This window comes from Aulonocara stuartgranti, assembly GCF_965226115.1.
Source record: "Aulonocara stuartgranti genome assembly, chromosome: 4".
Taxonomy (NCBI): domain Eukaryota; kingdom Metazoa; phylum Chordata; class Actinopteri; order Cichliformes; family Cichlidae; genus Aulonocara; species Aulonocara stuartgranti.
Window position 1 is genome coordinate 26,177,132 of NC_138942.1, and position 19,652 is coordinate 26,196,783.

Here is a 19,652-nt window from a genome sequence, read left to right on the forward strand (position 1 = left end):
CATTACGGTTTACCAAGAGAGGCTGCAGCAGCCTCAACATTACTTCTTCCAAATAAAAACCAGACCAGAAGTCAGGCTTAGTACACAACCTTGAAGGATGTATCAGTTCCTAAAATTAATCTGGAAGATAGATAAAAGAGGAGGTTTGTGGAGGAGTTATTATCAAGGATGCACAGGTGTTTTTTTTCTTGTTTTTCTTCTTCTTCATGTCTTTAGTTTTGCCTCCTGTCTTTTTGTTAGTGCCACTGTGTCCAAACCAAGCATCACAGCAGATCTTACTCTCATCTTATAAACCTTTGCTTTCACTCTTTCTGCTATCATTCTGTCACACATCATCCCTAACACAGGTCTCCACCTGCTCCACCCTGCCTGCTCTCTCTTCTTCACCTCTCTTGTGCACTGACCATTTCTTTGGATGGTTGTATTTAAACTCCTCTGCCTTAACTATCTCTGCTCCTTGCATGTTCTGTTTCCACCTGTCTCCCTCTAATTCAGACACACTTCTTTTGTAGAAGCGTTGTCACCTTTAGTGTATATGAGGCAGGGTGCACAGCTGAAACACTTCTCAGAGTTTCTTATTTATTATCACCGATGTCTGACGTTGTGCAGCACTTTATCACATTTAAACAGGACTTGTAAATAAGCTGACTCCGGCCACTGTAGTGGTGCAGACCATCCCCTCTCAAAGTAGGTCATGAGTCAAAGTGATTTACAGTCTGACTCATGACTGTTCACAGAGCCAATCAGAGTCTATGAGGCAGGATCACAGTAGACTGAGCTGCATTGTATCAGGATCAGCCACGTTTTATGTTTGCAGTAAAACATTAAGATAAGGAAATCCAGAGGACAGACTAATAGTGGGAGTGGGATTACATCATTAATGGATAATGTAAGCAGATATTTCATGTTTTAAATCAGTCTTTTATTACACCAGCCCACACTTTATTCAACATCGAGTCTAACACTGATACATGTTTACTGAGTATTATAGTTGTTACAGGAGGTCATCATATAGACTTTGGATTAGTATTAGAATTGAACCTGTAAAAAAACAAAATAAAAACAAAACAATCCCTTCTGTTAAATTTATTTACAGGGACTGTAATGTGTTAATATTGAAACATAATGCAGCTACTTTGTTCCTTTAAATCCCAGCTTCCCTTTGACACCTCAGCCCTGCGAACTCTTTATTGTTCTTTTAATTTGCTTCAGAACATCATGACTACATAGTGTTAGTTGTCTGTATACTGAAAAGCAACAAATAAATAGACAGTTTAATATCACAACAGCAGTGTTGTCCAGGAAGAGGGGGGAAGTCTGGCATCATGACTGAGTACTGGTCAGTTATTTCCGTGTATATGCATGTGTAAAGGATGAAGGATGTTTCTGAGGAACAGAAAGTCACACGTTCCTCCCTCGTGAACCCAGGTCGCTGGACAGTTTCAGAGTTTTGACATCTATACTTTTATCTCCTCCTCTTCTTCACTTAATTCGTGAGACGCTTCGCGGCTTTGGGAAATAGATTGGTTTGTACCGCTACTGCTCCTCCTCACTCCCTTCGTGAAGGATCCTCCACCGTAGTGGCGGGACAGCACGTCAGCAGCCTTCTGGAACCTTTCTGCCTCCATGACAGGCTCCGATCTATGAGGGGATCGAGCGGACGCATCCGGTGTCCTTACAGACTTCCTGTCCTCCTCCTCTGTCAAATCAGACGTACCAGAGCACCGCCTGTTGTTTGTGTCCTGCCCGATTGACCCGCTGCACACGGAAAGGTCAGGTGAGGTGACTAGAGGGGTCTGCACGGGCGTCTCTGTTAGCGAGCTGTTGTCGTCTCCCTCCTCACCCTGCTCTTCCTCCCCTGCCTCTTGGCTGTGATTGGATATCTGAAGGCGGTTGGGGTCGTCAATCAAGCCCAAGACCTCAGCCATGAGAGAAGGGCCGAGGTCCACAGTGAAGGAAGTGAGGGAGTCCGAGCGCGTACGTGTTAGCCTGCCACTGTCTGGTGCCGAGCCTTTCTGCGCGTTTCCATCATGGAATTGTCTGTCGATGCGGGAGAGGCGCGGCAGAGTGACAAACCCAGACTGCAGACCTGCAAACAAAGACAAAAAGATGTGAATTAATTATATTACCAAATCAAACGAATCCTTTTTTTGATCTGCGAACAAGAACAAACATAGGCTGAACCTCAGCTGATCATGAAATGACCACATGTTGCTTAAGTTGCTTATATCTGCCTACAATTACTACAAGCTGCTTTATAACACATCTCCCCTCCAGCTCCTCCCTGCAGTGCCATATACTGATCAGTGTCATATCTGCTCTCTACTCTGATCAGTCTGTTGGTCTTCTGCTGCTGGTCCTGCCTCCAGCTTTCCATGTATGCACATGTGAGGTGAGGACAGATCCTCGCTGCTTTTTACACTTTTTGAGTTACTTCAAAAACAATTATCTTTGCAGTCTGAATATCACGATCAGAAAAAGAATAATGCCTGTATGTTAAAAAAATAATAATAAGCTTTAATTCTTGTGTGAGCTGGAGGTTATGTTCTGCAGTTTAGCTCTCTGACCAGAAGGGGGCAGCATGTAACAACCCACTGGTAATGTCAGGCTCCACGGTGCCTAACCAACGATAACTCACGCTGTCGTAAACACTGTGAATTAGTGTCACCATCACTTACTGTTAACTGTCAGTCAGCAGAAATGCAAGAGCAGTGAAGGGTGTTAAATGTTTTATAATGGAAGTCCAGCAACGTTAGTGAAGTGCTGGTGATGTTTGATTGATTTAGTTTTAAATTATATGTGTAAAAATTTGAGAAATAATGTTTAAGAAAAAAATCCAGACTGCAGAGCATCAGTGAAAAAACTATATTTGCAAATGACAACAGAGGGCGAATTCAAGACTGATAAGAAAAAGCTCGTGCCTTAGCTCACTGACTCTCTCTCTGATGGCTTACATCATCAACTTTGTGTGCATTCCTTATGAGGTGGGTAATAAATCTGGAGAGCAAAAGGGGATTTCCAGTCTCCACACTGCAGACCGCTGCCTGATAAGCTCTGAACACTCAGCAGATATAATGAATGGTGTGTTTATGGCGTTCACTGAGGCACACGCACACAGAGATGACAGGAAAAGCCCTGCGAGTCTTTCTCTTTCTTCCAAACCAGCTGTGTGTATGTGTAAGTGTGTGTGTTTATGGGCCTAATTGTGTACAGGGGTTGCCTTGGTGATTCCAAATGATTCAGAAGATGCCAGCGTGTTTACCGGTTGTCCTGGAGGAATGTGGGAATGGTGCTGAAAGAAGGGCAACCTCACCCTCTGTATTTATAGTCAAAGTCTGCTGGAGAGTGAGCTCAGACGACAATGAGAAATTGTATCATAGTAACAGTTTGAATTTGAAGAACATAGTTCATCTTGAATATGACAGCATGGCTTAGATACTGGCTCGCTGCCTGGTTATTTTGGAGCATCACATTTAATTTTCTATATAAATACCTTTTGCAGGAACTTCTATCTCAACAACAAAATAGCACAAATTGGCTGTGATGTTAATGTGGCATTGGAAAGCTTCTAAAAGACTAGAAGATCACGACGTCAAACTCATATAATCACCTTGGTTTGTGCCCCTCCTGCCAATACTAATCATTCTTATGCTACAATAGAAAACTTTGTCCCATGTGAGGTGAGGCGAAACCACGAGTTCCACATTTATCAAGGCTGTCAAATGTCAAATGTCAGACCAAGTACAAAAAAAAAAACCAGACGATGCTGATGTGTCGTAAAAAATAATAACTACAATTTCAGCAACAGGATGCAGTTTTTCGACATTCAGTCCGTCTGACTGGACAAATGTGGTATTCTCTATCCACACAGCTAACAGCACTGCTACTCTAAAGCATGCTCTGGTTACATATTGTATTGTTTTTTGTAGTTCTATCCTCTCTGGCTGACCACACAAACTTCTCTACAGAGTTCAAAGGATTAAAAATATGCATCTGCTGGTGTCAATACAAAAACATCGTTCATAGAACTAATTATTCCAGTCCTTTAACAGCTTCACCGACTTCCTGTAAAATACCACACTCAGTCTAAGATTCTGCTTCTTACTTTAAAGTCTCACCATAGCATCGCACCTCCATTCCTATTTTCTCTCTGATGTTCTGCACACTTCCCCTCCTTTATATACTCATGGGATCCCTCTGTTGATCTCTTTAAACCACCTGCTCCTCTGACCACCACAAACTTTTGTGGAGCTTTTTTCTTTGGAATTCTCTCTTTTAAAGCTTCCCTGCTCTGTTTGATCTTTAATTCTATGATGTATTAACTTTTAATTTTGTTTCCACCTGTTATTTTATGAATACTGTGCCTTTTGGCATTTAATCGCTCAAAACCTTCAAATGTCAAGGCAATGTTCGTAGGCATGTTTTGACACATGTAGTCTAGCCTCTGTAGCCTCTGTTGGATAATAAAAACTAAAAAGATCAAGAATGTGTGTGAGATAAAGGAGGGGCTGAAGACTAAAGTATATTCATTATTATAAGAGGTAACAATTCTGGTTATCTTGCTGGGTTTATTTGTGAGGTTTCAGAAATAAGTTTCAAAATAAGCTTCTGTCACAACCTCACAGGTTTATCTGACGTAACAGGAACAAGCAATTTGTAAATGGATAGTGCTTCTAATGGCTTATATTGTGACCTTTGACCTTTTCAGCCAACTGTGCAGTCCCACTGTCAACACGAGCGCACGCAGTCTGTGCTCGAAGTCGATTAATCTGTGCCGCCGTAGCTCGTGTGACACTCTTTCAGATAACACGCTGCTGCCTTCTTAATAAACCGTTATATTTGCGTATGATCGCCGCCTCTACATTTTCTCTGCTCACTTTTAATGACGATAATCTCACCGCTAAGATGCTTTACATAAGTCCAGTCCCATGCTGGAAGTGATTATCTGTATTATCTCACCATATGTGCAGAAGGAATCATCTGTTGAGCTGATGGAGCTGGGGAACAGCACCCTCTGCAGGCACCCATTAGATGAGTCTATGTTCAGCTGGGGCAAGGAGATCGCATTCTTGATGATAGGTGAGATATCTGGCGGCGGGGAAGACAAATCGCGAGAACCCCCTCGTGGCCGCGGACCAGAAGTCTTGCGCACATGCCGAAAGGTGCGTGTGAAGAATCCTGTTGTTTTGGAGCTGCTCGCTGAGTCTGGACTTCCTGGCTCCCTGATGCCTCCGTAGTTGCTGAGGAAGGAAGTGTCGCCAAACACATCCCCGCCACGACCGACGTGCATGGTGTGGCGGAAATCTCCCAGCGGTGGGCTGATCATGTCCACAGAGAGGTCGCTCTTGAAGCGACGTTTCCCTTGAGAGCCAGACACAAGGCCTTTAATCCCTGGCAGCTTTCCAAGACTCATAGTGGCAAAGAAAAGTTGCGTAATTTCCCTTTAAAATTTGAATGGAAACGCCTGGACTCTGATTACACGTCAGTCAAGTCTGAAATCCAGTTTGGGGTCCACTGGAAAAAAAAAAAAAGAAGGAAAAATTGAAAAGCCTGGACAGCGAGGAGAGAGAACAGAAATATGTGGTCGTTCAGTCAGCAGAGAATGTGTGTATAATCAATTCTCAATACAGTCACAGCCAGCTATTCATCCACTGCCTGCCCCCGGCTTCCTTTTACATCTCCACTCTAAGATGCCAAAATGAATGTAGAGCCATCCCCGTCTATTTCACCCTCTCTGTCTCCACTCATTCACCGCTGCTTTTGTCCAAAATGACCAAACGTACTTCTACTGCGCAACTGTAGATTTCGGTGATGATAAAAATAACAAAGATAAACGTCAAACCACGCTTCCTCTGGTTACCTCAGCCTGAGAGCATAAGGCTGACTGAGTAGTTATTCAGCAAATTAAGAAAAGAAAATCACTTCACAGCTGAAAGGACACTCAGCTGTCAGACAGCTGTTTGAAAACAATAAACCAGGCTGGTTTTTATAGTGCTTTCACTTAATTTAATCCTTTGTTTACTCTTGAAGAACTTAAATTTTGCTTGCACACATTAAGAGAATCGTGTCACCAGGAAGTCTTATGAAGGTGTGCTTAATTTCCCTTTTATGAGGCTTTTACACAGAAACAAACAGCAGACATTAAAGGGTATAACAGAAATATTACTACATTCCTTCACTTGACGTACTTTCTCTTCTCACTATTGCTGATAGCCTAAATTAGCCTAAATTTGAGACAAACACTTGAGTGTGTGCCTGAGGTGTTACTCAGGTCTCTGTGGTTTCTAACCGCACTTTAGCAACCCATGAACATTGCATGCACACGGGGCAAGCAGTGATGAAATGCATGCATCCTGAATCACTGAATGGAAATTGTCAGTCTTTTGCTTTTATTGGTCAGTGAGCTTTATCTTGCTTGAGGTTCACAAGCTTTCAGGTACTTTCTGTAAAGACTCAAAAAATACAGCTGAAATTTAACACTGCTGCATTTCCGATATTGCTTACTGGCATTAAGTGTTTGTTCTGAGAGGGTCTTAAGTGTCTTATCCACTGCGCTGTTCTCCACTTGTCTTCCTTAGTGTCCGAGCAAACAAAAAACAGAGCGTCCGCTGCCATGCACAGTCTACCGCTGAAAAGATTTATCCATGTGTGGCACCACACTGTCCACAGGACATCCTGTCCCCAGGCCTTGTCGCCCGGCTTCTTTGTCCTCTGTTCCCTGTTCCCTGTGCACCCAAGAGGTAAAACCTTTTGAGAGCCAACGAAAGCAATCAGAGCAAAAGAAGAAGGCTGATGCGCTCTTGGAAAGGGCAATAAAGTAAAGCGGTGTAATCCAGTAACTGTTTCGTCTGCATCGTTCTGGGAGAACGATAAAGCTCCTTCAGGATTGTCCGTGCACTGGATTAGCTGCTAATCCCTTCTGTCTTCCCTCCCTCTCGGACTCCCTTACTAGCCTTCTTCAATCCACTTAGGACTTCAGTGTTTGCCAGGTAGGTTTTCATTCAGTTCACATGGGGCAAGCTAAAGATTAGGGAGAAAAAAGGAGAGAGATGAGAGTTACACGCAAGACCAAACCCTAAACAAGGAGTTTTCAGGCAGACATAAATGCATCAGAGCTCTAATATGTTGCACTGCTGGGATTATTTGCTGGGAAGTCTGTGACCGAACTTGACAAATAAAACCTGACGGGGAGCTTACAGAGGTCTTCTGTGTGTACTTAGACTCACCTCCTTACCCTTTACACACTTTTGTAGTTTAGAATCTGATTTAGTTTAATGTTGAAGCAGTGACTCGACAGGTGGGGAAATAATCAGCTCTTTGAATAAACGACTCTCCAAAAACATCCGAAGGTCCCCAGGTTCTGTTTTTCCTGGACACACTTAGAGGACTGTCTTCCTTCCTGCTGAACGAATGAATCCAAGGCAAAAGGAGCACTAGTAATCTCCAAACACGAGACCTTTCAACAACACAGCCAGCGATGGATTAACAGCACAGGCTGCAGGAGTTACTAGCCGAGGCTGCTGCCAGGCCAATCTGGAAGTGTGATCTAAGAACTTAAGTAAGATGATGGCACCACGCTTGCTGGGCATAGGTATGAACTAAGATCGCTTTCTATTCATTTTTGGTTACTGATAGAGTTCCAGCACAAAGATTTTGAAACAGATAACATTTACTGACCTGAAGAAGGGAAAGAAATCAGAGGAAAAAGTGGACATATTTGCAGAAAGAGCCAATATCCATTCATACAAGAAGAGGGAAAGTCTGGGGATTTGACCACTTCTGATCTCTCAGCTCAGCTTAATAATACTTAGCTTTAGTGATTTGGGCCTGTGCAGCACAAGAAGGTGAGTGACAGATAACCATTAACCTCAGAGGCAAACATGCAGTGTAGATGACAACACCAGCCTTGGAAAGAGTTGGATTGGAAACTGCTTTGTGCTGTTGGGAGTTTTAGATTAAATCCCCAACTTTTGAATTCCTTCAATTAAAATAAAAAATATGACTAGCTTTTTGTTTTTATTCCTATTTCCTAACACATTAGTATTACATATGAACGAGTGGAGCACCCTTTCAGGCAGAGTGCAACTTGTGTTTTTGGAGCTAAAATTTACAGATGTCCCATAAACACATCACGTGCAGGCACTCATGACCTCAGAGTTTTGAAAACAGGGACGTTAGGAAGATTCAGTCGCTGCAGTAAATGCTTGTGTCTGTGTGATTGTGGCTTCAACATGTTGCTGTGTAGAACAGGCAGAATGGTTTGCAGCTTTCTAAAAACTGCTGATCCAAACATGTCCAGCTTTCTTTGTGGGGAGCAGAGTAATGACATTTAAAAAAAGACAACTTTATGGCCTGTCCTCACTTTCTACACCCATTGAAAAAGACTTTTTGAGAATTCGGACTAAGTTTTAGGTTTGGGTTTAGAACTAGGCCGGGGTTAAGTTAACAATTTTGTCAATTTGTTCTGATGGTTAAATTTAGAAGTAAGAAGCTTGGCAATTATTTAATGTCAATGATCGCAAAGATAACTAAACAAATGTGCACCTGTGTTTCTATGTGCCCCTCCCACTACACACAGAGTGGAGCAGCTAGCAGTCACTCTAGGGCAGGGTTGGAGTGTTAACTTTTCCAAGTTAACCACATTAGAAACTGGGACTGTTGTGGAGGGCTGCATCAATGAACTCAATTCAATTCAATTCAATTTTATTTACATAGCCCCAATTCACAGTCATAGCTGCCTCAATATTCTGCTTATTATGAATTTTATCTCTATGTAAGCATTTTTGGTGCAGCCATCCACAACAGTCCCAGTTCCACATGAGGCCCGTTTGGCAAAATTAATTGCACACCCCTGCTCTAGAGTAAACGCTGCATAAACACTGGCATCATGGAACAACTTTTCGCGTACATATAAGAAGCACTGGTAGAACTGGCCTCAAACTCGGTGCTGCACTCACTCAGGTTCCTAGCGATGTTTGACAAGGACCATATGAATCGCTATCGATGCAAATGAAAAGCAAACACAGGGACAAAGTCTCCTTGAATTATTACTACTAAGTGTGTTAATCAATCACAGCTTCTCATGGTGCAGCTATTATGTTTCTCCAGCTCTTCTAGCTGCCAAATTCTTCTAGGTACATAACAGACTTTTATATAATCTTCTTCCCCCTCCCCTCTTGTGACTTTGTGAGCAGTAATTCAGCTCAGCTCTCCATGTAAAATTAAGTGTAATTCCGGCACATAAACTCAGTTTGGAAACTTCAGTCCTACAATTGGCCTTGTTAGGAACACACAGAAAGACGTTTAGATGTGCTAAACATGCTAATTATCCCTAAATTGAACCTGCGGGCATCCGTAAACAAACCTGTTTCACATGAGCGGCCGGGCTGATTGCAGACACAGTGGCAAACATGCAGGTCTGAAAAGTGTAATGGGAACAGCGTGCAGCTGGGAGAGCAGACCGGACGCCATCAATTATGTGCATCAAATAAAGGATCTGGGGACGCTGATGAGAAGCACATTTATACCTCCGTCTTTAAGTGTGTGTCCCCCTCGGCTTCTATTTTAGGCTTTCACTTTAATTAATCTCACTGTCCTTTGTCTCTGTCTTTCCCTATGTCACAAAAACACACACACTGTCAAACATGCTTCCTGTCTCTGTCAGTCACCCAGCTGCAAGTGGAATTACCGCGTTAGTTAAACATCTGGTACCACAGACCCACAAACTGCAAAAATGGGCTCTGTAGACATCTGAGAGGCTGGCAGCGAAACATGGTCGCATGTAGACTTATATGGAGATGCAAGGCTGAGTCAGAGTGGATCAGCTCTGAAGTTGCTTCCTCCCCTGGACCGGAGGGCCGTCGTCCTCTTAGAGCACTGCACCAGCAAACTGCGGTTGAGGTCAGAGCACCCTGACCATTACACACAGCTCAAAAATACAGCATGCGCTCACTTTACAAGGATCGACTGCTGCAACGTGGCAATGCACTTCACGGCCTGCCATGAGGGTGTCTGTGCTGCACACGTTCAAGAGCACTATACATGATTTGACTCTGTCAGTGATGACTGAGAGGTGTGACATCTGGGTTTACGCTGATTCAACTGATATCACAGTGCGTACATGGAAGCGCTCACTTGTATATGACCTTTCTTTTCCTTCCTCTGTCGCGTACCTTGATGTTCTCTTGAGTCAACAAAACTTGTGCAGAAACACTGAAGATAACAACACTAACACTCCCCGACGGGTTCACTAACTTATTTTTTAGTGCACAAATACTGTGAGGAAAGCACTGCAAAACAACTGCAGGGTAAGCAAACACATCAGTCACTGTGGCCTTGTTTAACACTCGCCATCTGTCACTAGTTTCATGAATTCCTTTTTTTATGTTTGGGACTTGGGTCAACAAAACTCTGGGGAAACAAGGCCCGGCAACAGTTACGTGCAAACACGTCTGATTCTCTTTGAGAGCATCACCTGACAAAGGCTATAATGAAATCTGCCAAACTTCCATCAAGCAAACACAATGAGAAGGTGCAGTTGATGAAATATTAAACTGGCAGTTTAAAGGAGTAATTATTAAGCACATAAAGCATGTTTAGTTCATTGTCCTCGTTCACTCACCATCCTCAAGAGAGGTCAGCGATTAACACAGGCCCAAGCCTCTGAAAGGACTCCAGTTGTTTAGATGGTTGAAGGGCAGCCTCTCTAACAGTGACGCCAGCTCCCTGACAGGCTGCCAGCCCAGTGATCTGAGACCTGGCACAAATCTGGGACAGTTGTTCTGTGGCTCAGCTGGAGGAGAACACCAACCAATTGATTTAAAACGCTTAAACCAAACAAAATCTCACCACCTCAGTGCACGTTAAGGGCTTTACAGTCACTTCTGTTTTAATTTGATTAAAAACACAAACCACCTCTGAGTTTGTGGGAAGTGACGCTGTTAAAGAGGATGTACAGAAAAAGTTACGCAAAAAGTCACTTCAAATGAAGTGACTGACAAGCTCGGGGATACAGAGAGACGTTTACTGAACAATGATGCTGCATTTGGATTGATACACCTGCAATATATGAACGGTGTGAAGCTTGGATAGCGCTTTTTGTTTGTTTCTTTGTTACTTTGCAGAGACAAACGGACTCTGTCATTGGAACAAAGGCGTGTAACAGGTTATTACAACTGAATAAGACGCAAAAGTGAAACAGCTCCATGCTGTTCTTCTCATACACTGAATGCATGCCTAAAAACGCACACAAATTCATAGGAACACTTTATTCAGACCGCGTAACTGCACCTCGGCTATAACTTTTGCTGTTCTTATCGCAGGCTCATTAGCAGTTCTCGGTAAATTTCAAGCCACATGCACAAAGCCATTAACAAACTCCCTCGATTAATCTTACCTTAGAGAAAAGAAGGGAAAAAAACGCAGAGAGCGGATTCTAAAAAAATTCGAGGTTACCATCTATTTTCGTTTTCATCCTGCTCGGTTTGCGGCGTGCACCGTAAGTTTCTGCTGGGACATCAGTGCACCGCAGCAGCGTAGCGGATCCGTGCTGGTGCTGCTGCTGCTGCTGGCAAGTGAACTGGAAGGGGATGGGGAGGAAGAGGAGAGAGAGAGAAAGAAGGGTGTGGGTGGAGGTGGTAGGAGGACCTCGGAAGTGTGAAACCCTGCCTTATGCATGTATGTTATAGGTGAAGCAATGCAAAGCTAAAACCTGACCGAGAAGGATCAACATTAACTCAACATAAGAGGAATGAAAAGAAGAAAGAGTGTGAACAACGTGCAGATCTGTTCATCAGGCTTGTGATAAAGCAGAACGACTCAAACAGCAGAAATAGCTGACACAGTCACAGGCAGGTGTGAGCCTCATGGAGGGCTGGAGGCTTTAATAAGAAACTATAGTGGCCGTACCCACACTGTCCAGCCACTGTGAGGTTATACTTATAAATATGAGCACATGTCTAGAAGTTTTGCTCTTGTTTATTTTATTTTTTTTAATGTGCATTTACTTCCTGTCTGAACTCATCTGCATCTTTGGCCCTGCCTTTGGGCAGGAAGCAGTAACTCTTTATCAAAAACATGACCTGATATGTGCAGCAAATACACAGACACATGCACACGCCCTGACCTTTATTCAGATTTCCTCATATCTGCATAGATGTCATCTGTGGGTTTGTGGCTTTTTGAGGAGAAAAAATACACTCGTGGCCAAGCTTATGTGGGCATGCAACTATCTGTTTGCAGGTAGGTGTGTGATTGTGTGGGATATCTGTGTGAACAGCTCTTTAACAAAGCACATATCTCACACATATATCCACAGCAGACACAGAATAATTCTTTACTTTAAATCTGTTAAACCTTTGCTTCAGTTGACATCCATCAAACTCTTTAATATGACTTTTTAGAAGAGTTTTGGTGCTTCTTATTCTCACTAGTTTTGCTCTTTTAAACTGAGATTCAGAGGTTAAATTATCCCCGTAGGTCCACTAATGCCTACTTATCACTCACACCAGCTGTTGTAGTCCCAGAAATGAAAAAAAAAGAAAAGTCTAAAGATTTGACTGGATAAACAGAAGCCCAGATGTCTGATCTGATTACCTTATGATGTATATATGACAATGAAAAATCATTTTGAAACCTGCAAAATACGATCTCATTGCAAATGTTAAAGAGCAAGATAAAAAAGGGGGGATTGTGGGAGAGAAGCTGATAGCTCAGATGAAGTTGGTAAAGGGGAGGCGCTTGAAGAGAAGCAGATGTGATGAAGGGAGACGGTACTGCGGACGGATACGAGACAAGGTTTCATCACTGCTGTGTTAATCTGAGTGGTTGAGCAGCTCCCACTGACAAGTATCACAGGCTCTCTGATGAGCAGTGGAAAAAAAAAAGAAACAGAAGACAGAGGGAGTGAGCAATAACAGGAAGTCAGGCACCATAAACTATTGTGCTGAAAATATTGTCTCTGCTCAGGAGTGTTTGAGATCACGTTTTGAATTCTTGCACAAGCAAGTTATGGCAGAAATGGGCTCATGCATGGATTAAAGAGGACAAACTGACCAAAAAAACCCCACAAAAAACACACACAAAGCTTGTGGGAAAAAGAGGAGGAAAGAGAAGGGGGTGAAGAGGAAGGAATGCTAGTCAAACAGGATGAGAAGTCTCAGACAGACGAAGGCTTTCTGCACAGGAAATGGCTTTCTCGCAAATCAGAGAGGACGCCAAGAAGTTAAAACTCCTTTCAGATGCTGAAATTCATTTAGCAGTTAACGTCTCACTATCGCCATCGGCCTGTCAGTGTAATGAGCTCATCCAGTATAAACACATTTAAACAAATTAGCTATGGTTAAATATAAGGGTGATTTCACTTTGCACTTGGCTCCTGATTTAGAGACCAGATACAGGGTAGACTCCTGATCTCCACAAACCCAGATGTGCGTTTGTAGAAGACTCTGAAGGTGATATATGGAAGGTTTAAAAGGGACAAAAAAGAAGCTGATCTCTCTGTCTTTGCTGGATCTACGCTCCTGTTTTGGATGGATTCAGGCCTGCCAGGAAGCTGAGTGTTGGCTCGGAGACAATAGAGTATTGTAAAGCAAATCCTCAGTGCTTTCTAGGCTGCAATAAAACAACAGGCATGAACACAAAGACGCATGCTGAAACACTTTGTTTTTAGATACCGGGGTTTAAATTTAGGAGAGCCGTGTTTTTTAAGACAATAACGTCTGACGCAGATTATCTGTTTATTCTATTCTATAATTATACTGAGATCATTCCCTGGAAACTTTGCAACAAAAAGTTTCTCACCTTTTGCATCACATCAGCATTTTTGCATCAGAACTTTGTTAAACTCTTCCTGCAAAGTAATCTACCTCTTAGCTGTTGATCCACTAAGTCTCCAAGAGAAGCCCAGAGAGGCAAGCCAGATGTTTTTTTATGATGATGCAGATCTTTTGCAGGTTCTTTTTAGAGGTCAAGGAAATTATATATAAATAAAAATATTTAAAACTACCAAAACACGCAAAGGCTTAAGGTTGTGAGGGTTAATTACAGGACTTTTTCTGTGACCTCCTGCTAGAAAGCCATCTCTGTTAGTAGTCTCACACAAAGCAATGCGCCCCAGAGATGCTCTAACATGGGTTTGTGATGCTAAAGAAAAAATATGAGAATAATGAGGAGTAATTGGTAAGCCTTGACATTTGGCTTGAGCTAAAGTTGAACCCCAGTGTCCAGGGCAAAATTCCAGTATTTGACCCACACATCCTCCCACGTTCAGGGACGTTGCTCTTTAGTTCTTCAGCAAAAGCCATGGGGTTGTGCAATTCATAGTTTTGTGGTTAAGTTTTACAAACAAACACTTTAAAAAAGAAGAACCACAAAGAAGGAAAGAAAGCAGCTTTTTCACCAGTTCCTGAGAAAACATTTTTCCTCAACCAGTTTCTACCAGTTAAAAACAAAGAAGTCAACAAATTATCCCGGCTGAGCCCTTTTCGAACCTTAATTTATGTCTTAAAGGAAATAAATAAATTTAGATCAGACTGAAAATGTGCCTAATAACAATGGTGATTTAAAATGTGGGGAGCTTTTATATGAGTGGGGTATCACACAATTATTGGTGCGTTTCTGCAGTGTGCTTTAGAAAAACAAGAATCTGGAGTACTGAGATCTCTTAAGACATTTCAATGCATTGCATCACATAGTGTCCAAAAATTCAATTTGCATGTGTGTGCTGCATGTCTCTGTCAATTTTCTAAAAAGTGTGCATGCATGTATGAAGCTTTACTTTGCTCTGTAGGAAGCCACACTCCAGCTCAGTGATTCTCACCTTCTGCAGTGACAGAAAACAGCATAAGTAAGTGAGGGCACAGTTTTGTGCAGGGATATTGCATGACCTTTTTAAAAGCCAGGAGGAATCATTAGAGATACAAAGACTCAGCAAGAGTTAATCTCTTGTCCCTTTATGTCTGCCTGTGGAGACAGATGACGGTGCCTAGGAGCACCGGTGAGAAACCAGCCATTGTTCTCACAGAAATAGTTGCTCCTGCTCAGCGCGTACACCCAGATGCTGAGCTGGATATGAAAACAAAGGATATGTCAAAGATTATGAGCAACAACTAGATGGCTTCTTGAAATCTTACTGAATAACTTAACCCAACTAATACTCTCTCCAGGAGGGTTGATTGTCCTGTTGGTGAGTTTCATTGATGCCAGTTAACATGAAAAAGCCAGTGGTATGTGACCCAGCAGCAGGTGTGGCATCTGTCAAACCTTTGACCTTGGACAGAAAACAATGACACCCATATGCTATCTCTGCTTTTGTCCTCTTCAACTTTACATAAAGCACAGAAGCAGGAGCTGCCACAGAAAATAACACCGGGCATGTTGACATGTGAGCTTAAATACTCAGAAAAACGAGTGGAATCCAAAAAGACCAGAAAAATATATATAATGTGTATTGTGACGGTTTTATTACTATATAACCCTGATTCTGTTTTAAGGCAACTTTTAGCATGCGGTTATAGCAAAAGATGCCTTTTTAACACTGCGTATCTGAAAATTGATGTGCAGCGGTTTGTAAAGTTGTCTGTGTCTGCATTTCAAATGTGTGGTGAAGCTCAGATTTAGACAGCCCTGTTACACCCTGTAATTCTACTCAAACCTCACTGCCCTGGAAGGAGAGTGACAGGAAGAGGAGCAGGCCGGGGCGCCAGTTTTCACTGGCACCACAAAGATGTTTGTGTGTGCGTGTGCGAATATTTGTCTGTGTTGGTTTATCTAAATGTGAAAACAGACTCTAAGCAGCATAATGGGTCAATTAAGGATGATTGATGCCGTGTTTTAGTGTGGGGGAAAGGTTACATTTAGTGGTTGACGTTACTTTTGGACTAAACTACCTTTTTTTACTACTAGAGCGTACATTAAGAGTTTATATTTGCCTTTCACACAGCTCTAGATGTGTGCGTCCGTTTGTGTTGTATAATCCCAACTACAAACCAAAGACATTTTCCTCTTCTTTCATTCCAGCAGCTGCAAAACAGCCTGACCAAGACCAATAATGCATGATTTGTATAAAGAAGGAGACACCAAATTGATTATGCACTGTGTTGTGACTACAATACTGGCAAAAGAGCCAACCGCCATTTATATTTTGCCAGGAAAAATATATGGAAATACATATGCCCCTACCAACCACAACCTGGGACTACCTCAAGTAGACTAGTATACTATTTTCCAGGGAACACTGTTGGAACACTTTTTTTTTTTTGTCTATCCTGTTACCTATTTAATATTACCTTATTGTTAGGGCTGTTTTTGTTGTGCATCTGCACTTTATTGTTGTCAATGTCTACGCATGGGACAGTGTGAAACGTAATTTCAATTCCTTTGTGTCAGAGATTTACAGTTAACAAACAGTCAGGTGAATAAACAACAATGAGACACTTGTGTAGGTTAACGTGCTGCACGGGTGAAAAGCTCAGAGCAAATCACACCGAACTGAAGTATTCGTTTATTTTTCGTTTATAGCAAGTACATTTGAAGAAATTGACAAATAAAGTTTTCTATTCTATTCTATTCTATTCTATTCTATATGCAAACATAGAGTTTGTACAATTCTAACGAGCTTGAAAGTGAATATTTGATCTATTTGGCACCTCTGTTCTTTAAGTAGTCTTCAGGAATAGTTCTCCAGGTTTCTTGAAGGACATCAAAGCTCTTCTTTAGATGCTGGCTGCCTTTTGTTTTGTTGCTTTAATAATGTTGAGGTCCGGCCTCTGGGGAGGCCAATCCATGACTGATGTCAGTGTTTATTGTGTGTTTTTCTATCCCGGTAGTGTGTTTGGTATCACTGTCATGCTGACAAACGAATGAGACACGTTCTAAATTGTATTGCATACTGGATAAAAGTCTGACGGTACTTTTCTGTGTCCAACATTTTTGACGAGAATTGAAATATTTCAATTTCTATTATCTTTAGCACTTTTCATAAATTCAACTAAAGAAATGGGAACAAATTATTTTTAACAGGCTGCTAATTACAAAGTGTCTAAAAGTTATATTTTTGATAAGTTGACACAACACTGGTACAAACCTCGATGTGCCACGTCAGGTACAAGGACTGGACTAAAAAAATGAGTGAAAAGCAGCAAATGTCTAAAGAAAACTGTCACAGACTTTCAGGAAACCCAGAGAACTATTGCTCAAGACGCCTTTAATAAAGTATAACAAAGTCTGGCTCCTTGGAAGCTAAATATAAATGATGTGTGGCACAAGACCTTTGAGCAGCACTGTGTATAATAATATTTTACAAAAGCAGGTCAGTTTAAGGCAATTAAAAATACCACCATAACAAGAAGGTTATCAGATGTCATCCCACACATTGTTTTTCTAGGCATGATGTTTGCTTTGCTAAGAATTTCTTCCTTCACTCTGATGTTCTGGTGATTATCGATGTTGATTCCATGCTAAACAGGAAATTGCATATAACTGTGGGATATTTACAAGATCTCATTAAGCTATGCTGGAGTTCCCACATTAGAGGAAAAGCAAGTGTATTTCTTGGTCGTGGGAATCTAATCAGGCTTTTTTTTTACAAATCTATCTTCCTCTTTACCAGTAGGGAATAGTTGCTACACATCATTTAATATTAACCTAATATTAATTTCTCACTTATAAACTTTATCTTAAAGTATCCCTTATCAACAGCCTGATCAGTCAGGGGATCTTCTGTCACAATCTTCTGCCTCCAAAGGAAGCATAAATCACATGTCATCAGATTTAAATCTGTCTCCGTTACTCATGCCCCCGCGGCTCGCTTTCTCTGCCTCTGTTTTCTAAAAAAGCCAGAAAAGATGCATTCTTTGTGGACACAAAGGGGTGATTCTGTGCAGCCGCCAGCCTTGAGTCATCGGTGGGGTCAGCTGCCGGGTGAAGAGCCAGGCCTGTTGTGTTCTGAGCAGGAGCGGAGAAGAACAACACAGATGAACCCAACAGAAATCAGCATTTTTGAGATGTTTTCATTCTGTTCTGGGTTCTTATTGCTTTAGCTGAAGTTGTTGGATCAGTACTGCATTCTTGTGGTCACGATAGTGCATTTTGCTTTTCAGATGTTGAAGCATGCACTTTTTTTTTATTCATAAAAGAAAAAGTCAAAGAGAAGAAAAATTAAATATGTGTAGTGAACGTAGGAACTCTACGCAGACTATTTCTGTCTGACTGAACTTCCACAATATCACACATTCCGGCATGAACAAACTGTGGGGTCCGGTGCCGTCATCAATGGCTCCTCTGTGCCGCTGTCACCTCAGAAACAACAGGAATGCTCATTCACTGCAGCCCTCCCTCACGCCGCAGGCCAAGGCCTGAACCGAGAGTTAGGGATTGGGCTGTCTGAAGAAGAAAGCTGATGACAGACAGGAAGGCGAAGTGAAAGAGAAAAGGGAAGAATAGAGAAGATAAAAGAGTGGGCAAGAGGGAGCACAAAAGAGGGGGTCAGGAAGGCAGACAGGCAGAGGCAAGATATGACTTTTTGACCTATAAGTACAGACGGGTGAAACTGAAAGTCAAAGAAAAATGATACACCAGAAGATAGAAAATAGAGGGAGGAAGCTGATTTCCCCACCTAGCTTCCTGTAATGTATGGGTGTATGAATACATATTTTGGTATCTCATTTACAATCCCCTGTCTGCATTAACCCACGCTGTCTCTCAGCAGGACCACAGAGACCCCAAGCCCAGAACTGGGGACGGAAAATAACCTTCTTCTGCCGGCCCCCTGCATTTCCTCTCTGAATTATACTGTAACTGAAGGACTCATTTCACATGACAATCCCTGAGTGAGCCCACTTTAAGTGTTAGCTGCCCTGAAAAAGAAAAGAGTCTATGGGTGGCTTTATAACCATATGTTTTGTTTATGTCATACATGTTAAAGATGTACTTAAATTTAGTTTAAAGGGAAAAATGAACACAGATGTCATAAAGTCTTTTACTGCTCCTCTACTTCCTTATATATGACTGGTAATTGCCACCTATCTACACACTGATTTTCCACACCTCCACACCTTCCACAGGCTTGTTACCTCTTTTCTTCCTGTATGGATGAGTCAGGGTTCCCACTTATTTGAAACCCTGATTCATTAGACTATATTTACTAAGAGATTTGGAAGATACCGAGGACAAGCCCAAACAAAAGTTTGAAAAAAGTCTGAGAATGAAACTGTGCGTCACTGTATTTTGGGAAAAATGCTCTCTCAGGTGTCCCTTGTCTTGGTGACTAACCTGCTGAGCTCCAGGGCAGGGCTTCCTGCAATAACAACCGTCTCCCCTGTAGTTTTAAAAGGTAGCAGGTTTTTTTTCCTTTTACTCTTGTAGCACCTGGCGGTTAATGACTAGTGTTTTCTTTATGACAATTGTGTGGCAACTAACAATTTGACGCAGCAGTGAGAACCTAAGGTAGACTGTCTAATTTTTCCATCTGACAGCCGTGGAAAGTGTGAAATGCGGAGTTTATACGTGACAGCTGTGTGTGTGTGTGTGTGTGTGTGTGTGTGTGTGTGTGTGTGTGTGTGTGTGTGTGTGTGTGTGGACAAGCATTGGTTGAAAGCGCCATCTAGTGCCTCCGGCCTCTGCTACACTGACATCATAAGTCCCGATAAGGAAAT

At 42.1% G+C, this 19,652-nt stretch overlaps 1 protein-coding gene across 5 annotated transcripts; it reads right to left on the bottom strand.

The window, feature by feature from the left end:
* Window positions 1–900: 900 nt before the first annotated feature.
* Window positions 901–11,618, bottom strand: LOC309705838 (cdc42 effector protein 1-like). 5 transcript variants are annotated; one of them, XM_082531853.1, is made up of 4 exons: window positions 11,396–11,618; window positions 6,505–7,020; window positions 4,960–5,514; window positions 901–2,089 (listed from the first exon to the last, which is right to left on the bottom strand). In XM_082531853.1, the coding sequence occupies exons 3-4, from the start codon at window positions 5,411–5,413 to the stop codon at window positions 1,458–1,460; spliced, it is 1,086 nt and encodes a 361-aa protein (XP_082387979.1). In that variant the 5' UTR covers window positions 5,414–5,514; window positions 6,505–7,020; window positions 11,396–11,618; the 3' UTR covers window positions 901–1,457. The 5 variants fall into 5 exon arrangements, with proteins under 5 accessions (XP_082387979.1, XP_082387981.1, XP_082387980.1 ...); XM_082531855.1 differs by having other exon boundaries at window positions 4,960–5,550; XM_082531854.1 differs by adding an exon at window positions 10,622–10,792 and having other exon boundaries at window positions 4,960–7,020.
* Between the last annotated feature and the right edge of the window lie 8,034 nt (window positions 11,619–19,652).